The sequence below is a fragment of the Schistocerca cancellata genome, chromosome 9, assembly GCF_023864275.1.
Source record: "Schistocerca cancellata isolate TAMUIC-IGC-003103 chromosome 9, iqSchCanc2.1, whole genome shotgun sequence".
Classification (NCBI taxonomy): Eukaryota; Metazoa; Arthropoda; class Insecta; order Orthoptera; family Acrididae; genus Schistocerca; species Schistocerca cancellata.
This window is the reverse complement of record NC_064634.1, coordinates 218,005,906-218,027,496: the sequence shown is the minus strand read 5'-3', so window position 1 is coordinate 218,027,496 and position 21,591 is coordinate 218,005,906. Positions and strand designations below refer to the sequence as shown.

The window sequence follows — 21,591 nt, the reverse complement described above, 5'->3', positions numbered from 1 at the left end:
TTTAGCAACCTAGAAAATATTTGTAGAAAAATGGAGATTAGTATTTACAACATAGATTCTATAATGTAATGTCATGTTTGTTGTGCAGTACTGTTTGGAATATCAGTAGTGTGTATGACATTGTAATTCCAAAGTTAGCCTGGGTTAGGTATCTTGTTATGTTGCTGAAACATTCATTGAAAATATTTGCTACAGTGTTGTCATAGGACACTTGTGCATTTTATAGCTTTAAAACTAGAACTTTTTGTATTCAGTATTGTGACTGTTTTAAATTTGATGTTCCGAGTGACCTGTATCTTGTTTTGTGATTTGTAGATATATTCATCATTTGTCCTTTCCTTGTATCTTTATTATTTTGTGAGAGCCTGTGTTGTTTTGTTTTCTCTTTCTTTCCCCTTCTTCTTCTTCTTACCCCAGTAGCTATTTAGGAAGCTGTTCAATACTCAGCACTAACTCTTGATTATAGGTTATATGCTATGAAAGTGGTACTGTATCTGGACGTGGCACATATGGATTACTATAGCAAACTAGATGGTGGATCAAAATAAAATTTGACAATAAAAAGCAAGACAAGATTAGACAAAGACTGTTTTAATTGTTATAAATGCTTTTTTTTCCTTTTTGCAATGTAATGCAGAAATACTTTCTGTGGATTGGATGTTTTTGTACCAGTCACAGGCCAACTTTTATTTCTAGCTGGATGTAATCTGTATTGCATGATAGGAGAATCTGGACCATGTTTCATGAAAATTCTATTTGTATTTGTGTCATGCGAAGCTTCATCCAATTTCTAGGAACAGAAGTTCGTAATATTACTACCACAAAGTCCCTGCTATCACTAAATTTTGACAGATGATTTTTTTCTGGACAGAGTGCTGCTGTTAATAATAAAGTCTCATAGTCATATTTAACACCATAGTCTTGTAAAGAGAACAGGTGTGTGGATAGAAATCATATCTGATGTAGATCCTTGTTAGTGTATTTAATGTAGGGTTAAATTAAAAGTCTTTGTGAGGGGTCACAGTTTCTCTCTTTTATTTGGAGGCTTGAAGAAATCAAGTCACCACAAATGATTTCTATTTTTGGTATTTTCAAGGTACTGAACAAGCTTTCAGATTTGAAGATGAGGTCTTCTGGAGGATCTGCATAAGTTACCATTACTAAATGTGTGTTACTGAGTTCAGCTGCTGCTGTTTCAAAGTGTTTGATTAAAATGTATTGAGATGTGTCTTGACAGCTTCATATGTTAAATTCTTCTCTGTAAAGATTTCTGTTCATCCATGTTTATAGTAATCTTACATAGCAGAAAACTGGCTTTTTCTTGTTTGTATTTGGCGTATTCATAGTTCATGCTGTGTTCTATAAATAAAATCAGAATTTTGGTCAGATCATAGTATTAAATCATGGAGTTCATAGTATAGCTTGTATTTTATTTTATTTGCACAGATATCTGGAAATTATGATGCAGCAGCTTACAAGGGCATGCTGAAAGCAAGCCTCCATATTTTTATGAACTCTTAAAGCTTTATAAATAAAACAAATGTTATTAACATTCTGCATCTTAAATATTCTCAACATAGTCACCCTGGTGACGAACACTTTCTCCCAATGAGAGAACAGATTGTTGATACTGTCACTGTAGAAGGTTTGATTTTGTAAACAGAGCCACAACCTCACCTCTGCTTGCATCACTTCATCACCATCAAAGTGAAGTCCTTGAAGGTGTTCTTTCAGTTTTGGAAAAAGATGAAAATTGGATGGGGCCAAGTCGGAACTGTATGGAGGATGAACAATGACAATGAACCCAAGGTGTTGGATTGTTGCAGATGTCACAACACTCATGTGCAGTCTGGCATTGTCATGCTGAAGGAGAGAGCACTCCATGTGTGGACAGAGTCATTGAATTTGAAACTTGACTTCAGCACACTGTTTCCCACACACCAACATAGTTACATTTCAAACCACCGTGTTACACGCTACAATTCGGAGCTCTGTAATGACAGAGGGCTGCAAATTTGTTGACGTGAAGAATAGAGATGTAGAATGTTAATAATTTTTGTCTTATTTAAAAAGCTCTAAGAGTTTTCACATAAAAAAAATTCAGAAGCATTTACTTTCCAGCAAGCTCTCATAAATCGGAAGAGATGATGGTTATTTTGATTACAGTTTTTATTGCTGTTAATTGTTTCTGATGGACCACTTACCTTTATATTCGAATTAATGAAAAATATGTTTTTATAATTATCTATTGTTATAAGTATATCCTTTCTTATGTCACTGTTTTTTCCTTCTTTAGGCCACTCCCCACCCCACCCCACAAACATTCAATTTTCCTTTTTACTTATAAATACCTACAATATGCACACATCAGTAATATTTTGCTTTCTTATTAATGTCGGTCTTGTGTGTGATTTATCACATATGATGTATACTAAATTAGTACTGAAACTGCAAAATAGTTTGCACACATTTTGGTGCTATAATTGACACTGACAGTGAGGAACAAGAGAAGAGTTGCAATGGATATAAGTATTAGAGTGGAACAACTAACAAAAGTGGACGATTTCAAGTACCTTGGGAGCATTACAGAAGACAGCACAAGGCATGATTAAGATATTAGTGAAAGGAGAATGTAAGCCCATAAATTTCTGCAGAGTGTAAGAAGCGTGGTGTGGAATATAGATGACCACCAAAATGCAAACAAAGTTTACACCATGCATATTATGCACCAGTACTCACATATTCATTGGGTACATGGGTAATGAAAATGCAGGTGAGTAGGGTACAGGCTTGTGAGGGGAAATTTCAAAGAATCAGGATAAAACTAACAAAAATGGATAGAGTAAGGAATGAGCAGGGTGGAAGAAATGGTGAAAGAGATGCCAATGCAAGAGACAATAGAAAAAAAAAACAAGATGAAAATGGAATGGACAAGTTAAAAGAATGAGAGTTGGCAGGATACTGATACTGCCTCAGTAGCAGGCAAGAGACCTAGAGGAAGACATGAGAGACAGATGGATCATTGGAGTCAAGGAATGTGTGAAGAACAGAAGAGAAAACTGGGACAGAGTGCAGAGGGATGAATGGTCGGAGGACAGAGAAAGATGGAGAGAGTTATGTCCTAAGCAGACCAAGTCAGGTGCTGAAAACTGTAAAAGATGATGATGGTGAATAAATGCCATTGGGTGTCGTCATCTTAAGTTTGCCATGTAAATGTGGTAAGTAGTATCAGCTGTGCAGTCTTGTTGGTACTTATTGGCTAGTGAAACTGTCTTTCTGCCTGCGAAAGACTGTATGAAGGATGATGTGAAACAGTCATCATTTAAGCACAATTTTCTTGATTGTAATTGGCAATAGTTCATCCAAAGACATTCTGTCACCATTCGGTCTCATGCGGAAGTTTACCTCTCAGTGAAGATTTTATAAAGACCAGTGTATAAATTTCAGAAGAGACCATATCGTCGCATGGCGTACCAAACAGTGAATTAGTGTACCGGTAGTTATTTTGGTTTGTGTAAGTGGAATAACTATTCATTCTGGCATGCAGTCTTCTCAGTTAAGTTTCTTACACCTGCTAGTTTTTGGAAAAATATATTTTTCTATCAGCAGCTCAACATTCATTGTTTATTTAAGCTTGTTGCTGTCAGCTGCTGTATAACATATTATTGTTTCTGTTGATGGCTACAGTATTTATCTTAGCCAAAGCTGAGATGCATGTGTGCTGTAGATAGCTATCTATACATTACTCTTTGACTGCTTTGGCCAGATTTCTGGCTTACAGTGCTCATTCATGTTTCTCTGAATATATGCCTTGTTTGAACACAGGAAAATATGCAATTACAGTGTTGTCATATCATGTAATTCAATCTCTGGTCCAAAGTTATAACTCATAAGATGAACTATTACACACAATTTTCTTAATTTACTGCAACAATTATTCATTGATGACAAATCTTTCTGTAAATTAAGGGAATGCAAGCACTGTACCAAATTAGTGCTAAAGAACCTCCAACTCCCTCTGTCCTCTCCCTCCCATAAAATCTACAAAGTGCAACAACCATTGTTTGACAACTGTTTTAATACACCAGTGGTCTGAATTTATTTCACAACTAGATGCTGAACTTATTATGTGAGAGAAGAAGTTAAGTTAAGAGTTTAAATTTAATGTCACTCTTGAAAAACACATCCTTAGTGTTTGAGTGTGTGTTTGTGTGGGGGGATTTATGCACCCTCAGATGTGTGTGAATTGCTTTTGTTTAAGAAAAGGGTTTTACCACATATGTTGTACATTGGAAGATGTTTTCGTTGTTTCTGACAATGATCTGTCATTAAGGTTGTGCTACTAAGTATTAAGTGAATGTTTTATCTAGAGATTCTAATGATGTTAAAGCTATTGCAATATTCCTGAGTCAGTATATTTCTGCTGCTCAGCTGGGCAGTTTACTAGAAAATCAAGAAACATAAAAGGAAAGCCATTCATTACAATTGAAACAGCTGAAGCAACAGGTTTTGCTTTTTTTTTAATTTCCAGAGGACATGAAACCAGAGGTTATGACACATCCATTAACAAATGCTGAAGGTTTTATTCTGCCTACTTCATTTTATCACCATAACTACACAGAGATGGAAAACTTTCTTAAACGCATAGCAGCAACATATCCTTCAATCACACGCTTGTATTCTGTTGGTAAAAGTGTTGAAGGTCGACAGCTATACGTCATTGAAATTACTGACAACCCAGGACACCATGAACCAGGTAAGTGGACATAAATAGAAATTTTACCTATTCTTACCTCAATTATTTCAGGTGAGGGTTTATGTTTGACAGAGTAGCTGAATGGAGAGAGAGGGGGAAGAGACTCTGATGGCTAGGAGAAAGGACTAGTAAGGGAACAGAATAGGAATATAGCACCAATCAGCCCATACAGGTCTAGGCGGGGGCAGTTGGATGTAGCGTTTGATGAAGTGGAAGAGTCGATTGGAAGGGAGGAGAGAGATAGAATAGAGGAAGACCACAGAGAGAGAGAGAAGTGTGTGTGTGTAGAATAATAAGCTGAGGGGGGATAGTGACAGGGATGGAACTGGTATGGAACAGCAGCTGGCAGAGAGTGACGCCAGAAGAATTGTGGAACTGAAGAAAGGAAAATACCCATATGTGTAATACAGAGATGGCTGGTATAATGGGAGGGGGAGGGGATCCAGATGGCATGGGTTGTAAGGCAAACATTGAAGCTGAGCATGTTGTGCTCAGCAGCATATTCTATCACTGTGTGGCCAACTTTGTTCATTGCCTCAGGCTGGGGGTGGACTTTCATTCCCGTGGACAGATGGTTGTTTGGTTGGTGGTCTGCCCATACAGAAGGCTGTGTAGGAAGTTATTGTGGGGCTGGTACATGATTTAACTGCTTTCACAGGTGCCTCTGCAAGGGGAATATGTATATGGTGGGAACATAATGGTATATGTTGAGCAGGTGCGAAAGACTGTCTTACCTGGATCTTTAACAGGGGCACAGTCAGTAAGGCAGAGGGTTGGGAGTGTGTGTGAGATAAGAGTGGACCAGTAATTTTGTAGATAGGAAGGGTGATAGAACATCACTTTCAGAAAAATGGGAAGGATTGTGGGAAGGATGCCCCATCTTTCAGGGCACAATGAAAGCTAGTCAAAGCCCTGGTGAGGAATATGGTTAAGAGGTTCATGTGTATGCTGATACTGTGTAATGGGGAGGTGGAGTGTTCCTTTGAAGCTGGTTCATAGAGGTAGTTGAAGGATTTGTGGATATGGCACAGGAGATCTATTTTTAAACCAAATATGAAAGATAGAACCTGTCTGTGGAGGAATTACTAAGGCCTCCAGACCCTCAAAAATAACAACTTCAGCTACTATTTTGTACAGAGTTTTATAGAGACTGGCAGTAAAGTTTGTAAAACATTGTCAGGTGACATGTTCAACTTGTCATTGCAGCATAAATTGAAACATACCATAAAAACGTTTTAATGATAAGTTGCACTAACCATGGTGTCATGATACAATTAGCTCCACACCAAATAAAAGGTGCAAATATCTCGTTTTAATATGATGGAAATACATATGGTCATGGCAGTAATGCAATCTCCAGAATAGCAACTGTGGTGTTATTTATGATATATATCAGATAAAAAAGCTAAATTAGTCAAGTAAAATGAATTGCAAAGGAAACTCTGTTAGTTATCAAAATTAAAATTTTTGTCTTAATTTTGTGCATTGATATATTTGGGAAGAAAATTATTCAAATAATTTTTATGCAGTGTTGATGTAAACACTCTTAGTTTTTGAGTCAGTTTGTGTATTAGGTGAAGAGTGTGTGAAACTATTGCACAGAAATAAACATGTTGCTTATTATATTACTGCATGGAGCTTAAAGTGCCAAAAAAAGGGTAAATACTTGACATCAAGAATAGGTTTCTTGTGATAAACTTTACTTTTGGAAACATTCTCTATTGTTGACTAAAATATTGTGTTTGAAGCAGATTTTTCATGGTTTTGTAATATTCAAAACAAATAAAAACTGTCTGCCAGACTTAAACTGATATCAATCCACATCAGGGATTGACTCCCAGTATCAGCGTCAAACTCCACAGTGATTCCCCATCTAACCTACCATATGTACGTTGCAGGACTAGTGCTTCTGCAGTAGAGGATATTTTCAGAGATTGGCCTACACCAGTTTCAGGACAGTTAATCCATGAAACTTTTTCTGTTTGACAATTATTCATTGTATTGGGTGTTCAAGATGCATTAAGACTGCACACACCACTTAGATCCAGACATCTGGCTTTTACAGGATTGCTTACTTTGCTTATAAAACCAGAACAGTAAAATACAACTGTAGATCACAATTTACAGGAAAACAGAATACCTGTGGTTAGTTATATACAGAGAAGTAATTAAAGAGTTCCACTATGCTTCTTCTTCACTTGTTAAAGAGAAAACAAAAAAAAAAAAAATCAGATATTTTATTGTTTATACATGTTATGAAGGTTATAAAAGTCATCCAAAATAGTGATGTTAGTGGAAAACAAGACAATGTGCACTGTATTTACGTAAACAAAAGCATTGCTTCTATTTGTTTTCATTAGTTCAAAATTCTCTACTTGATATCTTGTTTCATATTAGGTCTGTTAAGTCTCCTTTGAGTCAGTGTCATGGTCAGTCATAGATAAGTCTGTTGTGCAGAGGGGCTGAGGAGACATTAACATGTTTTATGACATCACACTGAAGAATAATACGAAATAATGTTTCGATTTCTTAAAGCTGTGTTACATTATTGTGTTAATTGACAGGTGAACCAGAAGTGAAGTATGTGGGTAATATGCATGGTAACGAAGTGGTGGGACGTGAGGTGCTGCTACTCCTCATAAAATTCCTATGTGAGAATTATGGAACCAATGACACTGTTTCACGCATTGTGAACTCTACTCGAATTCACATTATGCCAAGCATGAATCCTGATGGTTATGTCAGAGCTAAAGTTGGTATGTATAATTAACTGCCACTAATATTTGATTTCCTTGTGTATGATAATATTTTCTGGTTTCTGTTTTTCTTTGTCTTTCACATTACTTTGAATGGGTACATTCTTATGTATTTCATAGTGTACACTAAAATCAGTGTGAGGTAATTGACATTTTTGAGTAATTACTTAATGTCATGCTGAGTATTGCTTCTGAAAGCAACACCAAGTGAGGTGAACTGAACAAAGTCATAATGACTATAAGAGAGCAATGCAAGAAGTGTTCAGTGAAGTCAAACAGTAAAATTTTGCCGACCCACGTTACAAAGAATCCTTAGAAGTTTTTGTCATACATGAAGTCAACAAGGGTATTAGAATCATCTGTTTAGTCGCTCAGTAACCAGACTTGAACCAAAATGGTAGGTGACAGAGAGAAGCTCAAAAGACTGATCTTGGTCTTCTGAAACTGTTTTTTTGTGGAAGAGTGTAGCACAGTTTCTCCTTTCAATCATTGTGTAAATGCCAATGTGACAGATATTGAGATAAACGATCATGGAATAGAAATCAGCTAAAAGCACTCAACTGTGGAAATATGTGTTGTCTGTTTGGAAAATTTAAAGTATTCTGAAAAGATAAGCTACCCTGTGCCTTTCTGAGCACCACATAACAACAGTGTTAGAGAAATTACATGTAAAAGATTGTACTGTAGCTTCTTACTCATGTGGAACTAATATGGGGAAAGCAGGAGTTGTTACATATATTAAGACAGAATTCAAGTTCAGAAACACTGAGAGAAGTAGATTTTGTGGTGGTCAAAACATAGAAGTGTATGCTTGTAAATTAATACAGAAAAAAATACTTGACCATTAGCTATAACTGTGTGTAGATCCCCACTAGAAAATTCTGAACTGTCTATGCCATCTGCCAGAGAGCAGCAAGCAGTTAATAGTCTGCAGTTATTTCAGTGTACATTTTCTAAAGGATTCTTATAGTAAAAATGATCAGAAACTCTTATTTGGATCCTACAATTTGATCTCAATAATTAAATTTACACCATCAGTGGATAAGCTTTCAAAGCAAGAAAATAACTGTATACACAGTAATAGATGCTCTCACTGATCACGATGCATAGTTATTTAGGATAAATAAGATAGTCTCCTTCAGTATTGATACTTCTTGGTGAAAATCAGATAGAATAATTAATGACTCCAGAACAAATGTTTTTAAGAATAGTTTACAATAGATGACCTGGGATGAAATTTGTAATAAACCAAACGTTGACATAAAATTTAAGTTATTACATGATAAATTCATATCATTATTTGAAAATAGCTTTCTGCATAAGCTAATCAATAAGGACATTAAAAAGCCATGTTAAAAAACCATGGATCACTAGAGGGACTGAAGTATTTTGAGAAAGGAAAAGAGAAATTTATCTGCTAGCAACAAGAAGTAGAGATCCTAAAGTAGTCACACACTTCAGAAACAACTCAAAATTACTTAGAAAAGTTATTAAAAATAAAGGAACATGCACAGTATGTCAGAAATCAGTCATTCTGGAAACAGACTAAAGGCTGTTTGGAATGTGCTAAAATGGAGACTGGATGACTGGCCACGGAACTGGATAACATTGCTGTTGAATTAAACGCAAGGACTATAGACGGTAAGTCACAGGTAGCAAGTATGATTAATAATCATTTCTTAAATATGGTGGAAAGTTTCAGGAGAAAAATCGCAGTGCTATTTTGAAAAAGCAAGCCTCCTGAACTTCTCTGTGGGTGTATCACTGTCTTCTTCTTCTTCTTAAATTAAGAAAATTATTTATTCTCTCAAAAAGAAAAATTCACCTGGGTAGGATGGTGTTTCCAACAGAGTACTAAAGATATATTCCCATGTAATAAGCCCTGTCTTATCTGAAGTTTGTAATGCCTCACTAACTCAGGCCATTTTTTTAGAGAGATTGAAATATGCCATTCTTAAACCGCTTTTTGAGAAATATGATAGGAGAGGTGTCAGTAACTACTGACCTCTTCTGTCACTGGCATAATTGTCCAAATTTTTGAGAAGGTAATGTATTCTAGGATAGTGCCTCACCTGAGCAACAATAACGTCCTCAGGAAATTATAATTTGGATTTCAGAAGAGTTGCTCTGCTCTCACTCTACAAGCCATAAATAACAAAATAGCAAGGCTTGGTATTTCCTGTGACCTGTCTAAGGCATTGGATGTATGAATCACAGTATTCTTCTAGTTAGTTAGCTAGCTAGTTACATGTTCCATGGATCATTTTGCACAATAGATTGTAATGAAGTGTAATGAGTCATTTTACATTCGCATCGAATATTAATTTGCACATACTGTTACATTCTGAACATTTCTAAACTTTTTTCTTACAAAAAGAGAAAAGGTATACAGATGTTATTTAGTAATGCCTACTCACCACCTTTTATACGTTACAATAATAGAAATTTTTCTACGGTATAAAAGAACTTGTCAAGGAGACATTTTCTCAGTTTATTATAAAAGTTTTCTTTGTTGTCTGTCAGACATTTTACATCACTGGTACATTTTTGTTGCATTATTGTGCACACCTTTTTGTGCTACATACAACCTTAATGTGGAACAATGAATGTCATTTTTCCTTCTGTTATTGTAATTACACTATTTGATCAAAAGTATCTGGCATACGTTCAGTCAGGTGCTGGAAGGTTTCTTGGCGAATGGTAGCCCATTCTTCATGGAGTGCTGCACTTAGGAGAGGTATCGATGTCGGTCGGTAAGGCCTGGCATGAAGTTGACATTCCAAAACATCCCAAAGGTGTTCTGTAGGATTCAGGTCAGGACTCTGTGCAGGCCAGTCCATTACAGGGATGTTATTTTCATGTAACCACTCTGCTACAGGCCGTGCATTATGAACAGGTACTCGATGATGTTGAAAGATGCAATCGCCATCCTCAAATTGCTCTTCAACAGTGGGAAGTAAGAAGGAACTTAAAACGTCGATGTAGGCCTATGCTGTGCTAGTGCCTCGCAAAACAACAAGGGGTGTAAGCCCCCTCCATAGAAACACGACCACACCATAACACCACTGCCTCCGAGTTTTACCTGTTGGCACTACACACGCTAGCGGATGACATTCACTGGGCATTCGCAATACACACACTGGTGTGATGTGTGTGGTTTATGAGCAGCTGCTCGACCATGAAATCCCTGTTTTTTCACCTCCCACTGAACTGTCATAGTATTTGCAGTGGATCCTGATGCAGTTTGGGATTCCTGTGTGACGGTCTGGATAGATGTGTGGCTGTTACACTCTGCGATCCTCTTCAACTGTCGGCGGTCTCTGTCAGTCAACAGACGAGTTTGGCCTGTACGCTTTTGTGCTGTACATGTCCCTTCACATTTCCACTTCGCTATCACATCAGAAACAATGGACCTAAGGCTATTTAGGAGTGTGGAAATCTCGCTTGCAGATATATGACACAAGTGACACCCAAACACTTGACCACGTTCGAAGTCTGTGAGTTCTGCAGAGCACCCCATTCTGCTCTCTCTCACGATATCTAATGACTATTGAGGTCGCTGATATGGAGTACCTGGCAGTAGGTGGTAGCACAATGCACGTAATATGGAGGACATTTTTTTGGGGGTGTCCGGATACTTTTGATCACATAGTGTATGTACCGCATTGTTCCTTTTAAACTCAAGTCAGTTATTTATGACAAACTTCATGAGGGACCAAATGCACTGTGAAGCAGTAGTCAGAATGCACAACTCCTTAAATAGATATCTTCGAGAAGATCGTGGGTGAGCACCACATGTTTTTCTTACAGCGTATTTTTGTGCAGTGAAGAGTCTATCTGAAAGATCAGTTACACTAGAACATTGTTCCATATGACATTATTGAATGAAAATATGCAAAATATGTCAGCTTACTGATTTGCGTCTCCCCAAGATTTGCAATGATTCTAAGCGTAAATGTGGCTGAACTAAGTTGTTTTAGGCGTTCAAAAATGTTTTTTGTCCAATTTAAATTATCATCAATATGGGCCCCTCAGAATTTTGAAGTTTCCGGCCTATTTATTATTTCCTCACCACGTGTTACACTTATCGTTGGTGTATTATCCTTAGATGTGCAGAACTGAATATATTGTGTCTTTTTAAAATTGAGGGTGAGACCATTTACTGAAAACCAGTTAATGAACTTGTGCTTGCGTTTTATGGAATTGATGATATAGCCAACCAGTGGTAATGTCATATCTAATCGAAAGAATGCAGAAAGTTGTAGTTAGTAATTAAACCAGTCTAATCAAGGGAGATTCAGAAGGAGAAATCATGTATGGGGGTCCCCAAGTCTCAATCTTAGGTCCGTGTGTGTGTGTGTGTGTGTGTGTGTGTGTGTGTGTGTGTTTTGTCTAATTCAGAAGAAGGCTTTCTGCGCAAAAGCTTACTTATCTAGCAGTCTTTTTGTTGCACCTGTATATGACTCAACATTTTCACTATATGGTGAGCTGCAATCTATCCAAGCAGAGTTAGTTCTTTTTGTAGATGAGTCTAGTGTTAAAATCAGTCTGGGAATACATACAGCAACAGAAGAAAAAGTAAACAATGTTCTTAAATTATCATTGACTGGTTTTCAGCAAGTGACCTCACTCTCAATTTTAAAATGACATAAGATATTAAGTCTGCACATCTTGAGGTACTACACTAATGATAAGGATAACACATGCTGACGAATCAATAAATAGAGTGGAAAATTTAAAATTCTTAGGTGACCATATTGAAGAATTTACACTGGAAAAAGCACATTTTTGATCTCCTAAAACAATGTAGTTTAGTCGCAGTTGCACGTAGAATCAATGCAGATCTTGGTGAGAGATAAATCGGCAAGATGACATATTTTGTTCATTTTCTTTAATAATTGCATATGGAATAATGTTCTGGAGTGACTCATCTTTAAGAAAGAGTCTTCATTGCTCAAAACCATGCTGTAAGAATAATATGTAGTGCTCACCCACAATCAGCTTGTAGACCATACGATGCATGGTAGAAGGTACCCTGTATCAACACTAGTCATTTTCTCTTCTGTTCCACTCACAAATAGAACGAAGGTAAAACAACTGTCTATACGACTTCATATGAGCCCTAATTTCTTGTATTTTATCTTCGTGGTCCTTTTGCTCAAAATATGTTGGTGACAGTATAATCATTTGGCAGTTAGCTTCAAATGCTGGTTCTCTAAATTTTCTCAATAGTGTTTCTCGAAAAGAATATTGCTTTCCCTCCAGGGATTCCTGTTTGAGTTCTCGAAGCATCTCCATAACTCTTGTGTGCTGTTCGAACTTACTGGTAACAAAACCAGCAGCCCGCCTCTGAATTGCTTCGATGCCTTGTTTCAGTCTGACCTGGTATGGATCCCAAACACTCTAGCAGTATTCAAGAATAGGTTGCACCAGCATCCTATATGCGGTCTCCTTTATAGGTGAATCACTCTTTCCTAAAATCTTCCCAATAATCTGAAGTCAATCATTCACCTTCCCTACCACAGTTCTCACATGCTCATTCTGTTTCATATCGATTTGCAGCATTACAGCCACATATTTAAATGACTTGACTGTGTCAAGCAGGACTCTAATGTACCTGAGTACTTCCTACTCACCTGCATTAACTTGCATGTTTCCACATTTAGAGCTAGCTGCCATTCATCACACCAGCTACAAATTTTGTCTAAATCATCTTGTATCTTCCTAAAGTCACTCAACTTCAGCACTTTAGCATACACCACAGCATCATCAGCAGACAACTACAGATTGCTGACCACCCTGTCCACCAAATCCTTTATGCATGTAGAGAACAACAGCGGTCCTATCACACTTCCCTTGGGCACTCCTAATGATACCCTTATCTTTGATGAACACTTGCCATCAAGGATAGCATACTGGGTCCTGTTACTTAAGAAGTCTTTGAGCCACTCACATATCTGTGAACTTATTCCACTTGCACCTATCTTTGTTAACAGCCTGCAATGGTGGACTGTGTCAAGTGCTTTCTGGAAATCTAGAAATATGGAATCTGCCTGTTGCCCTTCATCTGTATTTCACAGTATATCACGTGAGAATAGAGCAAGCTGAGTTTTGCATGAGTGATGCTTTCTAAAACCATGCTGATTCGTGGATGTAAGCTTTTCAGTCTCAAGAAAGTTTATTGTATTCGAATTGAGAATATGTTCAAGCATTCTGCAGCAAACCAAAGTTAGCGATATATCTGTGTACTGCTTAACAGTATGTTTATTTCCTCTTGAAGTTTGTTGTAAATACTGCATTACAGTTCAAAAGTAACAATAATGTGTATAGTTACAATAACAGAAGAAACAATGAGGTTCATTACTCCACATTAAAGTTATCTTTAGCACAAAATAGGTGATCACTTCTCTAGTGATATAAAATCTCTGACAGACAGGAAAGTAAAATTTGAAACAAGGTGGTGGGTAGGAATTACTAACTGACATCTGTATACTTTTTTTCAAGAGGGGAATGGTGAGGATGTATCCATATTTACAAAATATTTTCATGTGAATATAGAATGGGTCATTACACATCATTATGATTTATTATGCAAATGATCCATGGAACATGAAACTAGTTAACTAGATGAGATACCTGTGAGGTTGAATGGAGATTATATGAAAGAACTTGCTCTCCATCTAGCAGCAGTTTATTGTAAGTTATTGGACAATGAGAGGTACAAAGTGCTTGGAAAAAGTGTGGGCCATTGCCATTTGCAAGGTTTGCCAGACAGATGCTTATAATTATTGATTTGTATTGTTGCTGTTACTCTGTTGATGAATTGTGAAATATATTTTATGATAACACACTTTTGTTCTCACCCTGTCTGGGGAGTCTCCCCTGCTCCAGGGTTGTGGGTGACTTTTCCATAATTTTCCCATTTCCTAAACCTTACCAGTTTAAATTTCAATTTGATACTTCTACCCATTACTGAGAAAAAGGGGTCTTAATAGATGCACAGATGGACAGGTGGGCAACAAAGTCATCCTGTAAGGGTTCTGATTCTGTTGACTGAGGTACAGAACCCCAAAAACAGAATACAAGGAGAGAGAGCTTATAAAATTAGTTAAAACTTAGAGCCTTCTTTCAAGCAATTTACAGAATGCATTTGATTGTTATTAGCTCTTTATATCTAATTTTTATGACAAGATTAATGAACTGGCCAATGGCATCCGTTTTAAAAAGAATTAAGACCACTGGACTCCTGAGTGACATTTAATAAACAGTATATCTTACTTACAGGTGATGAGGATGGTGTTATTGGACGAGAGAATGCTCATGGCATAGATTTGAACCGGAACTTCCCTGATCAGTACCAACAAACGAAGGTTAGTGAAATATTACATTCATTGTATTTACATTTATTGTTCTTATGCATAAGAGCAACAGGCTGCAGTAACTGCTGTCTCAGTTGTATGAGTTACTTTTACTGTCATTGTAAAACGGGGCTCATTAAATCATGCAGTATGCTTATTTGCGACAAATTAAAATCGTGGGCTAGGCTGCAGTACCAGTATCCAGCCTTTCCTGAACAGCCTGCTTTCGAAATGTGGAAAGACATGGGTGAGGGGTTACACAATAGTTGAGACTTTGAACTGTTCTCTGTGGTTAGGATAGTGTTGTTAGTATTACACTACCCATGAAAAGCAAGGGTTCAGGTTTGAATATTCACATTTTAACTTTTAACTTGCTATCATTGCAGTAAATATTCTGCTTAAAAGTAAAAGAATTATTGAGGAGAGGGAGAGGGAGAGGGAGAGGGAGAGGGAGAGGGAGAGGGAGAGGGAGGGAGGGAGAGAGAAAGGGAGAGAGAGAGTATTGAAGCGTTCTGGAATCAGAATTCAATATTCGTATACGTCATTACTATTCAGTCCTGCAGGTCTGTTAAGCTTCAAGTTGCATATGACTTGATGTTTTAATTTCTCTAATCTATACGGATTTTTTGAGAAGCATGATTCTGCTGTAATGCCTGCAATTAATGTTACTTCATTGCTTTTTTGTGCGTTTTTTCGATTGAATAAGAGTTGACATCGAGATATGCGCACCTCCCTACCAAATTTCAACAAAGGCTTAATCAGTCTTATATCAAACAATGAAATATTATATGCGCACATAAGAAATCACAGGAACAACTGAAATAGCGCATCACGTCACTGCAATTTGCATTTATTGTAACACTTGATAACTGACCAAGAAAATGTTGCATGTTACGCTTGACAGATAATAGCACGAGAACAGTAATAAACATCTGATTCAGTTTTCTGCACTTTAGTTAAAGTTCAACAGGTGAACACAATTTAAGTTCTCCCATAAACATAAATATGCACATAGGCACGTTAAAGAACTGATGATGAAACAGTCGCTTATAGATTGACCAGAATAAAGGAATAAATAACACATACATGGCTTCTGATGGCCGACAAACTGTGTTTGGCTGTTGAGCAGTGACTAATTTAGCTAGTCACAATGTACGCTAACCAGGTTAGCGGCGTATTTAAAGACAAGCGTCGAGCAAGAACCCTGGCCAGAAGGTAATAAAAGCAGTACTGATCTACAACTAACTACAGCACTGAAATCAACCGATGACAGGTTGACCATTACCGATGTGGCATACGATGGACAGTCAATAGACTAAACACTCAGCTGAAACCCAAATATAATGCTGAGGGCGAAACACCCAGTCCAAAGCTTGTTTAGGGCAGACACCTAGTTTGAGAACAAAACAACCATGAAACAACAGGATGATGCTGCAGCTTGCAGTACAAATTCCAGAGCCCCAATATAGCTTTAAGCCAAGGCAGGACTAAAGCATACTAGTTTCTCATTCAATTAAAGTTTCCAAAACAATCAAAACTAGCAGGATTCCCTTACACGGCAGACGTTCTGGTGGTTTGTGGTGACTAGAGGGAGCAGTGTGGTGCTGGTGTGCCAGACTCCCACTCCCACTTTATTATGGAGCTTACGTGGAGTTATTTCGCCGATCTTCTTTTCAGGATAGCCAGCTGCAATTGTCTACCCAATGTCTTCTCTGAAGATAAGATGCTGTTTTGGAGGAATTTTTTACACTCTTAAAATAACTCTGTATACTTAGGATACTTTTAAACCAATCTGACTGTATTTTCACTTCCACAAAGTACACTATATAAATGGTTCATTTTTGTAAGCCCAACAATTACTGGTCTGAAAGATACTCTTACATAGTTTATGACAAATACAGTACAGAAAGCTCTAGCAAGTCCACCATCCGGACCTCACGAAAGTAAGTGAATAAGTAAGTGTCTTTTTTTTTTTCTTTAACACCATTCAGCTGTTCTCAATAATGACTGACGTAGTACTGTCACGGAGTACGTGATTTTTGCTCCTTGTGCTGGATATGTAACTTCTGAGGCGAGCGCTAAAACTACCTACCCATGCTGATCAACCATCCGATACACGCCAGTCCTGCACACACATAATCATGGCGCAGAAGACACAGTTCCACGTTCACACACTCATCTTTAAAATAACGCGTGTCCGAGATGGTGGAAATACGAGTCTCTTGAATTTACCCCAAAATTCTCAAGATACTACAACGTGCCAACACTTCCGTTCATACCCCAGAATCAACTAGTGCAACAGAAATCATTAACACATTTCAGATAATATTTTAAAACAGCATACTTAAATACCTTTGTTTACCACAAGCCTTATTAGTTAACAGGTTAGGCTCTGTTATTGATGCCACGCAAATGAGGTAGCAAGTTAAGGTCTACAATTCTACTTTGCCATTTAACACGCATAGTGATGAGGAAAGAAAGAATCCAACTTATTAATTGAAAGTCACTACTTGGATTCAGTATTTGATGATGTATTTAAAATCAACTGACAAAGGTGAGAGTCAAGTTTACATTCACAAGCAGCACACGCAGAATACGAGCATAAGGTGAGCACTAAATAAACTACTCCTTGTCCAGTCATTTACACACTGACAAAAAAAATAATTTTTGCCAAATTGCTGCATATGCCAGAGTCCCCAGTTGCTTACAAATGATGCAAATAATGGTCAAAATGTCTTACTTTAAGCCCGATGACATCCGTAGGATAGGAGTTTCAGTGGACAACCAGGCCTTATCCCCTTGGATCCACCTGCGACCAAGACAGTAACACTGGCTGCTATCACATCTTTAATGATGCATCACACCTGACACGAGTCATGCCAAACCATCAACAAAATGGCGTGGCCTCCTGTACGCTCTCAGACATCCGCAATCAGAGTTCCTCCTCCAGACTGATGCTCTTCCGCAAACACGGCAGGCAGGCAACCACAGCAATGCCAGAGTGCCCACTGGCTAGGGTAAGAAATCAGCAGAGCGCGAAGGGGGAACCTCAGAAGGAATGCGCTAGTCATGGAGGAAATGCAGAGAATCAACCGTGTCATTTCGTCACGTTTCAACCTCCCCCACCAAAACCACACACTAGGAGGGTAACAAGAGATTACTCAACTTAAGGCTTAATCTGATTTACATGAACCTTTTCACTTTAGCAGTATGAGGGTTTTTAAGCAAGAGGTTGACAGGGCTTAAAATCTCCTATATACAATACGGACCAGTGAAGCGTGGTGCAAACTTCCCACCAGCCTGGGCCCCGAAGCGCTTTCCAGAATTAAAATTCTTAACAAAAACTGTATCCCCAACCTTTACCTGAAAGGAATGTTGGTCAAGATTGTAAAGGAGCACCTGTCGATGATGAGTGTGATGAATATTGGCTCTAGCACTCTCCCAATTGTCCTTGATCGAGTGGGCGTCTATGACTTAAGGCAAGAGATTGTTGGTATGCCATAAATTGGTGAGCAGATAATTCAAAGGATAGGCTAACTTCAACGAGGCAGGAGTAGCCCTAGAAGACTCATGGTGGGCGGAATTAAAAGCAAAGTTTAACCTTGGCAAGGATTGATCCCACTCAGATGGAAAATGGGAATGATAAATAACAAGGGCCGCCTTCAAATTACGGTTAACCTGTTCCGTGAAAGAAGACCGCAGGTAATAAGGTGAAGTGGTGAAATGACGAACCCCATGATTAAAACAAAATTGCTTAAACTGGTGAGATGTAAAGGTGGTAGCATTATCACTGACTAATGCTTTAGGTGGGCCAAAGATCCCAAACATTCTGGTGAGATGCTGGACAGTAAGGTTAGTTGTAACCCTCTGACTGGGGAGAAAACAAAGAAAATGACTAAAAGCATCGACGACAACAAATATGTACTTATTCCCACAGTGTGTCTGGGAAAGCGGATCCAAATAATCAACAAACAATTTGTCCATGGGATTTCCTTCCCTTTCAGACTGCAAGAGCCATGCCCATAACCTATTATTAGGCTTACCAATTTTGCACAGTTGGCAGCTATTTACCAACTTCCTAATATCACAACTCATGGAGGGTCAGGTTAACTGTTAGCTAACCTTGGTAATGATTTTTGCAACCCCCAAGTGACCTCCCACAAGCAAATCATGGAAATAAGCAAAAACCAGACGTATCAACTGTTGAGGAAGACAAATTTTAAACTGACCAGTCTTCCCAACTCGCTTACACAGGATGCCTCTATTTATAATGTATCCAGGCATCTGCTTTCCGGAAAGTATAGCCTCCCTAACGGTGCTCCATCTGGGATCCCCTTCCTGCTTATCGTTGATGTTGTTAAATAATTCCGGGATCTCGGATAGGACATTGGCAACAATAACTTCCTCAGAACCAAGGGGTTCCTGTTCCTCCTCAGAAAACATGTGACTGAGGGAGGGCACCAGTGACCTGATTGTCAGCAACTTTGGCAAACTTTGAAATGGAAGGCCGATATACGGACCGCCCAGCGAACCACCCTACTAGTTTTCCTGGGTCGGGCCAAAACCCAACTCAATGCCCGGTTATCAGTCTCCAGTAAGAATTCCCGATGTTCTAGATAAAATTTGAAGTTTTCAAGGGCAAACAAAACAGCTAAGGCTTCACACGCATAAGCTGAATACTTGACTTCTGCCTCGGACAAACACCTTGAGGCATAAACAACTGGCCACCTGTCACCATTGTTCGGACAATAAAACTTTGACTAAAGTCAGGAACAACAAGAACCGGATGATTGGTTAGAGCAGTTTTAATTGCTTCGAAAGCTGCCTGCTGACTCCTACCCCATTGAAACACTTGATTCTTGCCACGCAGACAATTAAGGAGAGCGGCTAATTGAGCAAACTTAGGTACAAATTTATGAAAATTATGAAAATGGCCATTCCAACAAATCTAGCAATCTCTTTCTTATTGCATGGCGGGCGAAAATGTCTTAAGCTGACAGTACACTCCTGATCGATCCTAATGCCATCAGCCAAAACTAGGTGCCCAAGGAAGGAACACTCTCCACAACATAATTTAATTTTATCGGGTTTGACAGTCAATCCCGCCTCACTCAAGTGATCTAAAACCAACACCAGATATTGTAAGTGTTGATCAGAGCTATGACGGTAGACTACCACGTAGTCTAAATAATTATAAACACAGTTAAATTTTAGATCACCCAACGCATTATCCAAAAGACGGGAGAGCACTGCTGGCCCAGTAGCAACTTCAAAGGGAACGTGATTGAACTTAAAGAGATTCCAATCTGTTGCAAAGGCGATAACAGGCTTTGAATCCTCAGTAAGTGGTATCTGGTAATAGGCTTGATTTAAATCCAGAACGGAAAAATAAAGTGTTCCAGTGAACCAAATGAAACAGTTGTGAAGACCAGGCATCGGTACCGACTCCAATATAAACTTCTGGTTAAGACGGTGGTAATCGACGACAGGTCGATAGTCTTTACCATGCTCCTTAGAGACCAAGAATATAGGTGAAGTATATGGGGAAGTAGATGGTCTGATAACCCCATTATTCAAAATCTCATCGATTTTACGATGTAATATCCACATCTTGGGAGGTGACAGGTGGTAAAGAGCCTGCTAGACCAGAACATCATCCATCAAACGAATTTTGTAACAAATACGATCCGTAACCCCCACTCAATTAGTCAAGACCTGAGGATAACATTATAATAATTGGAGCAAACGAAATGCCTGCACATCAGACAGATGACGAACATCAAATTGTGAAACGATATTATTAACAGCCTTAAGTGGAACAAATTCATGACAAGAACAGAATCCAAATTTCTCTGCAGGACAAAAAGCAAAGCTAAAGGTATTACTCGCAAAATTGACCACCAGACCGACCTTGTGAACAAAGTCACAGCCCAACAACAAATTAACTGAAAGGTTCTTAGTTACAAGCACACAAATAGGCCAAGAAAAATTGTTGACTGCAATGTTCCCCTTTAGCTCCCCCACCAGAGGTAACTTCTGTCAATTCACTGCCTGACATCCCTGCATGGATGGAGACAAAGGAGGAACCTGCATAGGGCACGATATTCAAGATACCAATCATAATCAAGCAAGGAAACTGCACTGCAAGAATCCAACAGGGCACAAACTGGCTCATGATTAAATGTGGCACACAAGCTGGGAAGCCGTGACCCCAATATAGCACTAATATGGGCACAGCTCTTAGGTGGACCAACCTTGCAACCGTTGTCCCTTCTCTTCTGACGTCATTTACTAGAATGAGCTGTTCACTGATGTGGACAGTCACAAACCAAATGACCAGTAACTTCACACCTAAAACATCAATGCTGGGCAAGAAAAGGAACAACTCCTTGCATAGGCTCCATTACTCCAGATGTTGATTTTTCATCTGATGAACTCACAGAATGCTGTTCATCGGCAAAACTAAGCATCTCAATAGAACTAACAAGTTGACTCAACTTTTGGTATATGAGATCGGCTCACAAACAAACTGAGTCTGTGATTGATCCTCGGGTCTCATTCCTTGGACTATGACTAGGAATAAGTCACATTCAGGAACCTCCACATCAAGAGCCCTTACCGCCATTTGAACCCGTTCTATATATTCGGAGAGTTTCTCATCACACACCTGCACTCGCCAGTAATATTGGCTCTCTAAATGCCGCTGAAACCTTGGTGAAAG

General features: G+C 38.5%; 1 protein-coding gene across 1 annotated transcript in view; it reads left to right on the top strand.

Moving 5' to 3' along the window:
* LOC126100158 (carboxypeptidase D-like) overlaps nt 1-21,591 on the top strand; it is a 250,461-nt gene that overhangs the window by 81,917 nt on the left and 146,953 nt on the right. Inside the window, exons 6-8 of the mRNA XM_049910700.1 lie at nt 4,532-4,756; nt 7,321-7,512; nt 14,797-14,882. Coding sequence (XP_049766657.1) covers nt 4,532-4,756; nt 7,321-7,512; nt 14,797-14,882 — 503 coding nt within the window. The remainder of the gene's footprint in view (nt 1-4,531; nt 4,757-7,320; nt 7,513-14,796; nt 14,883-21,591) is intronic.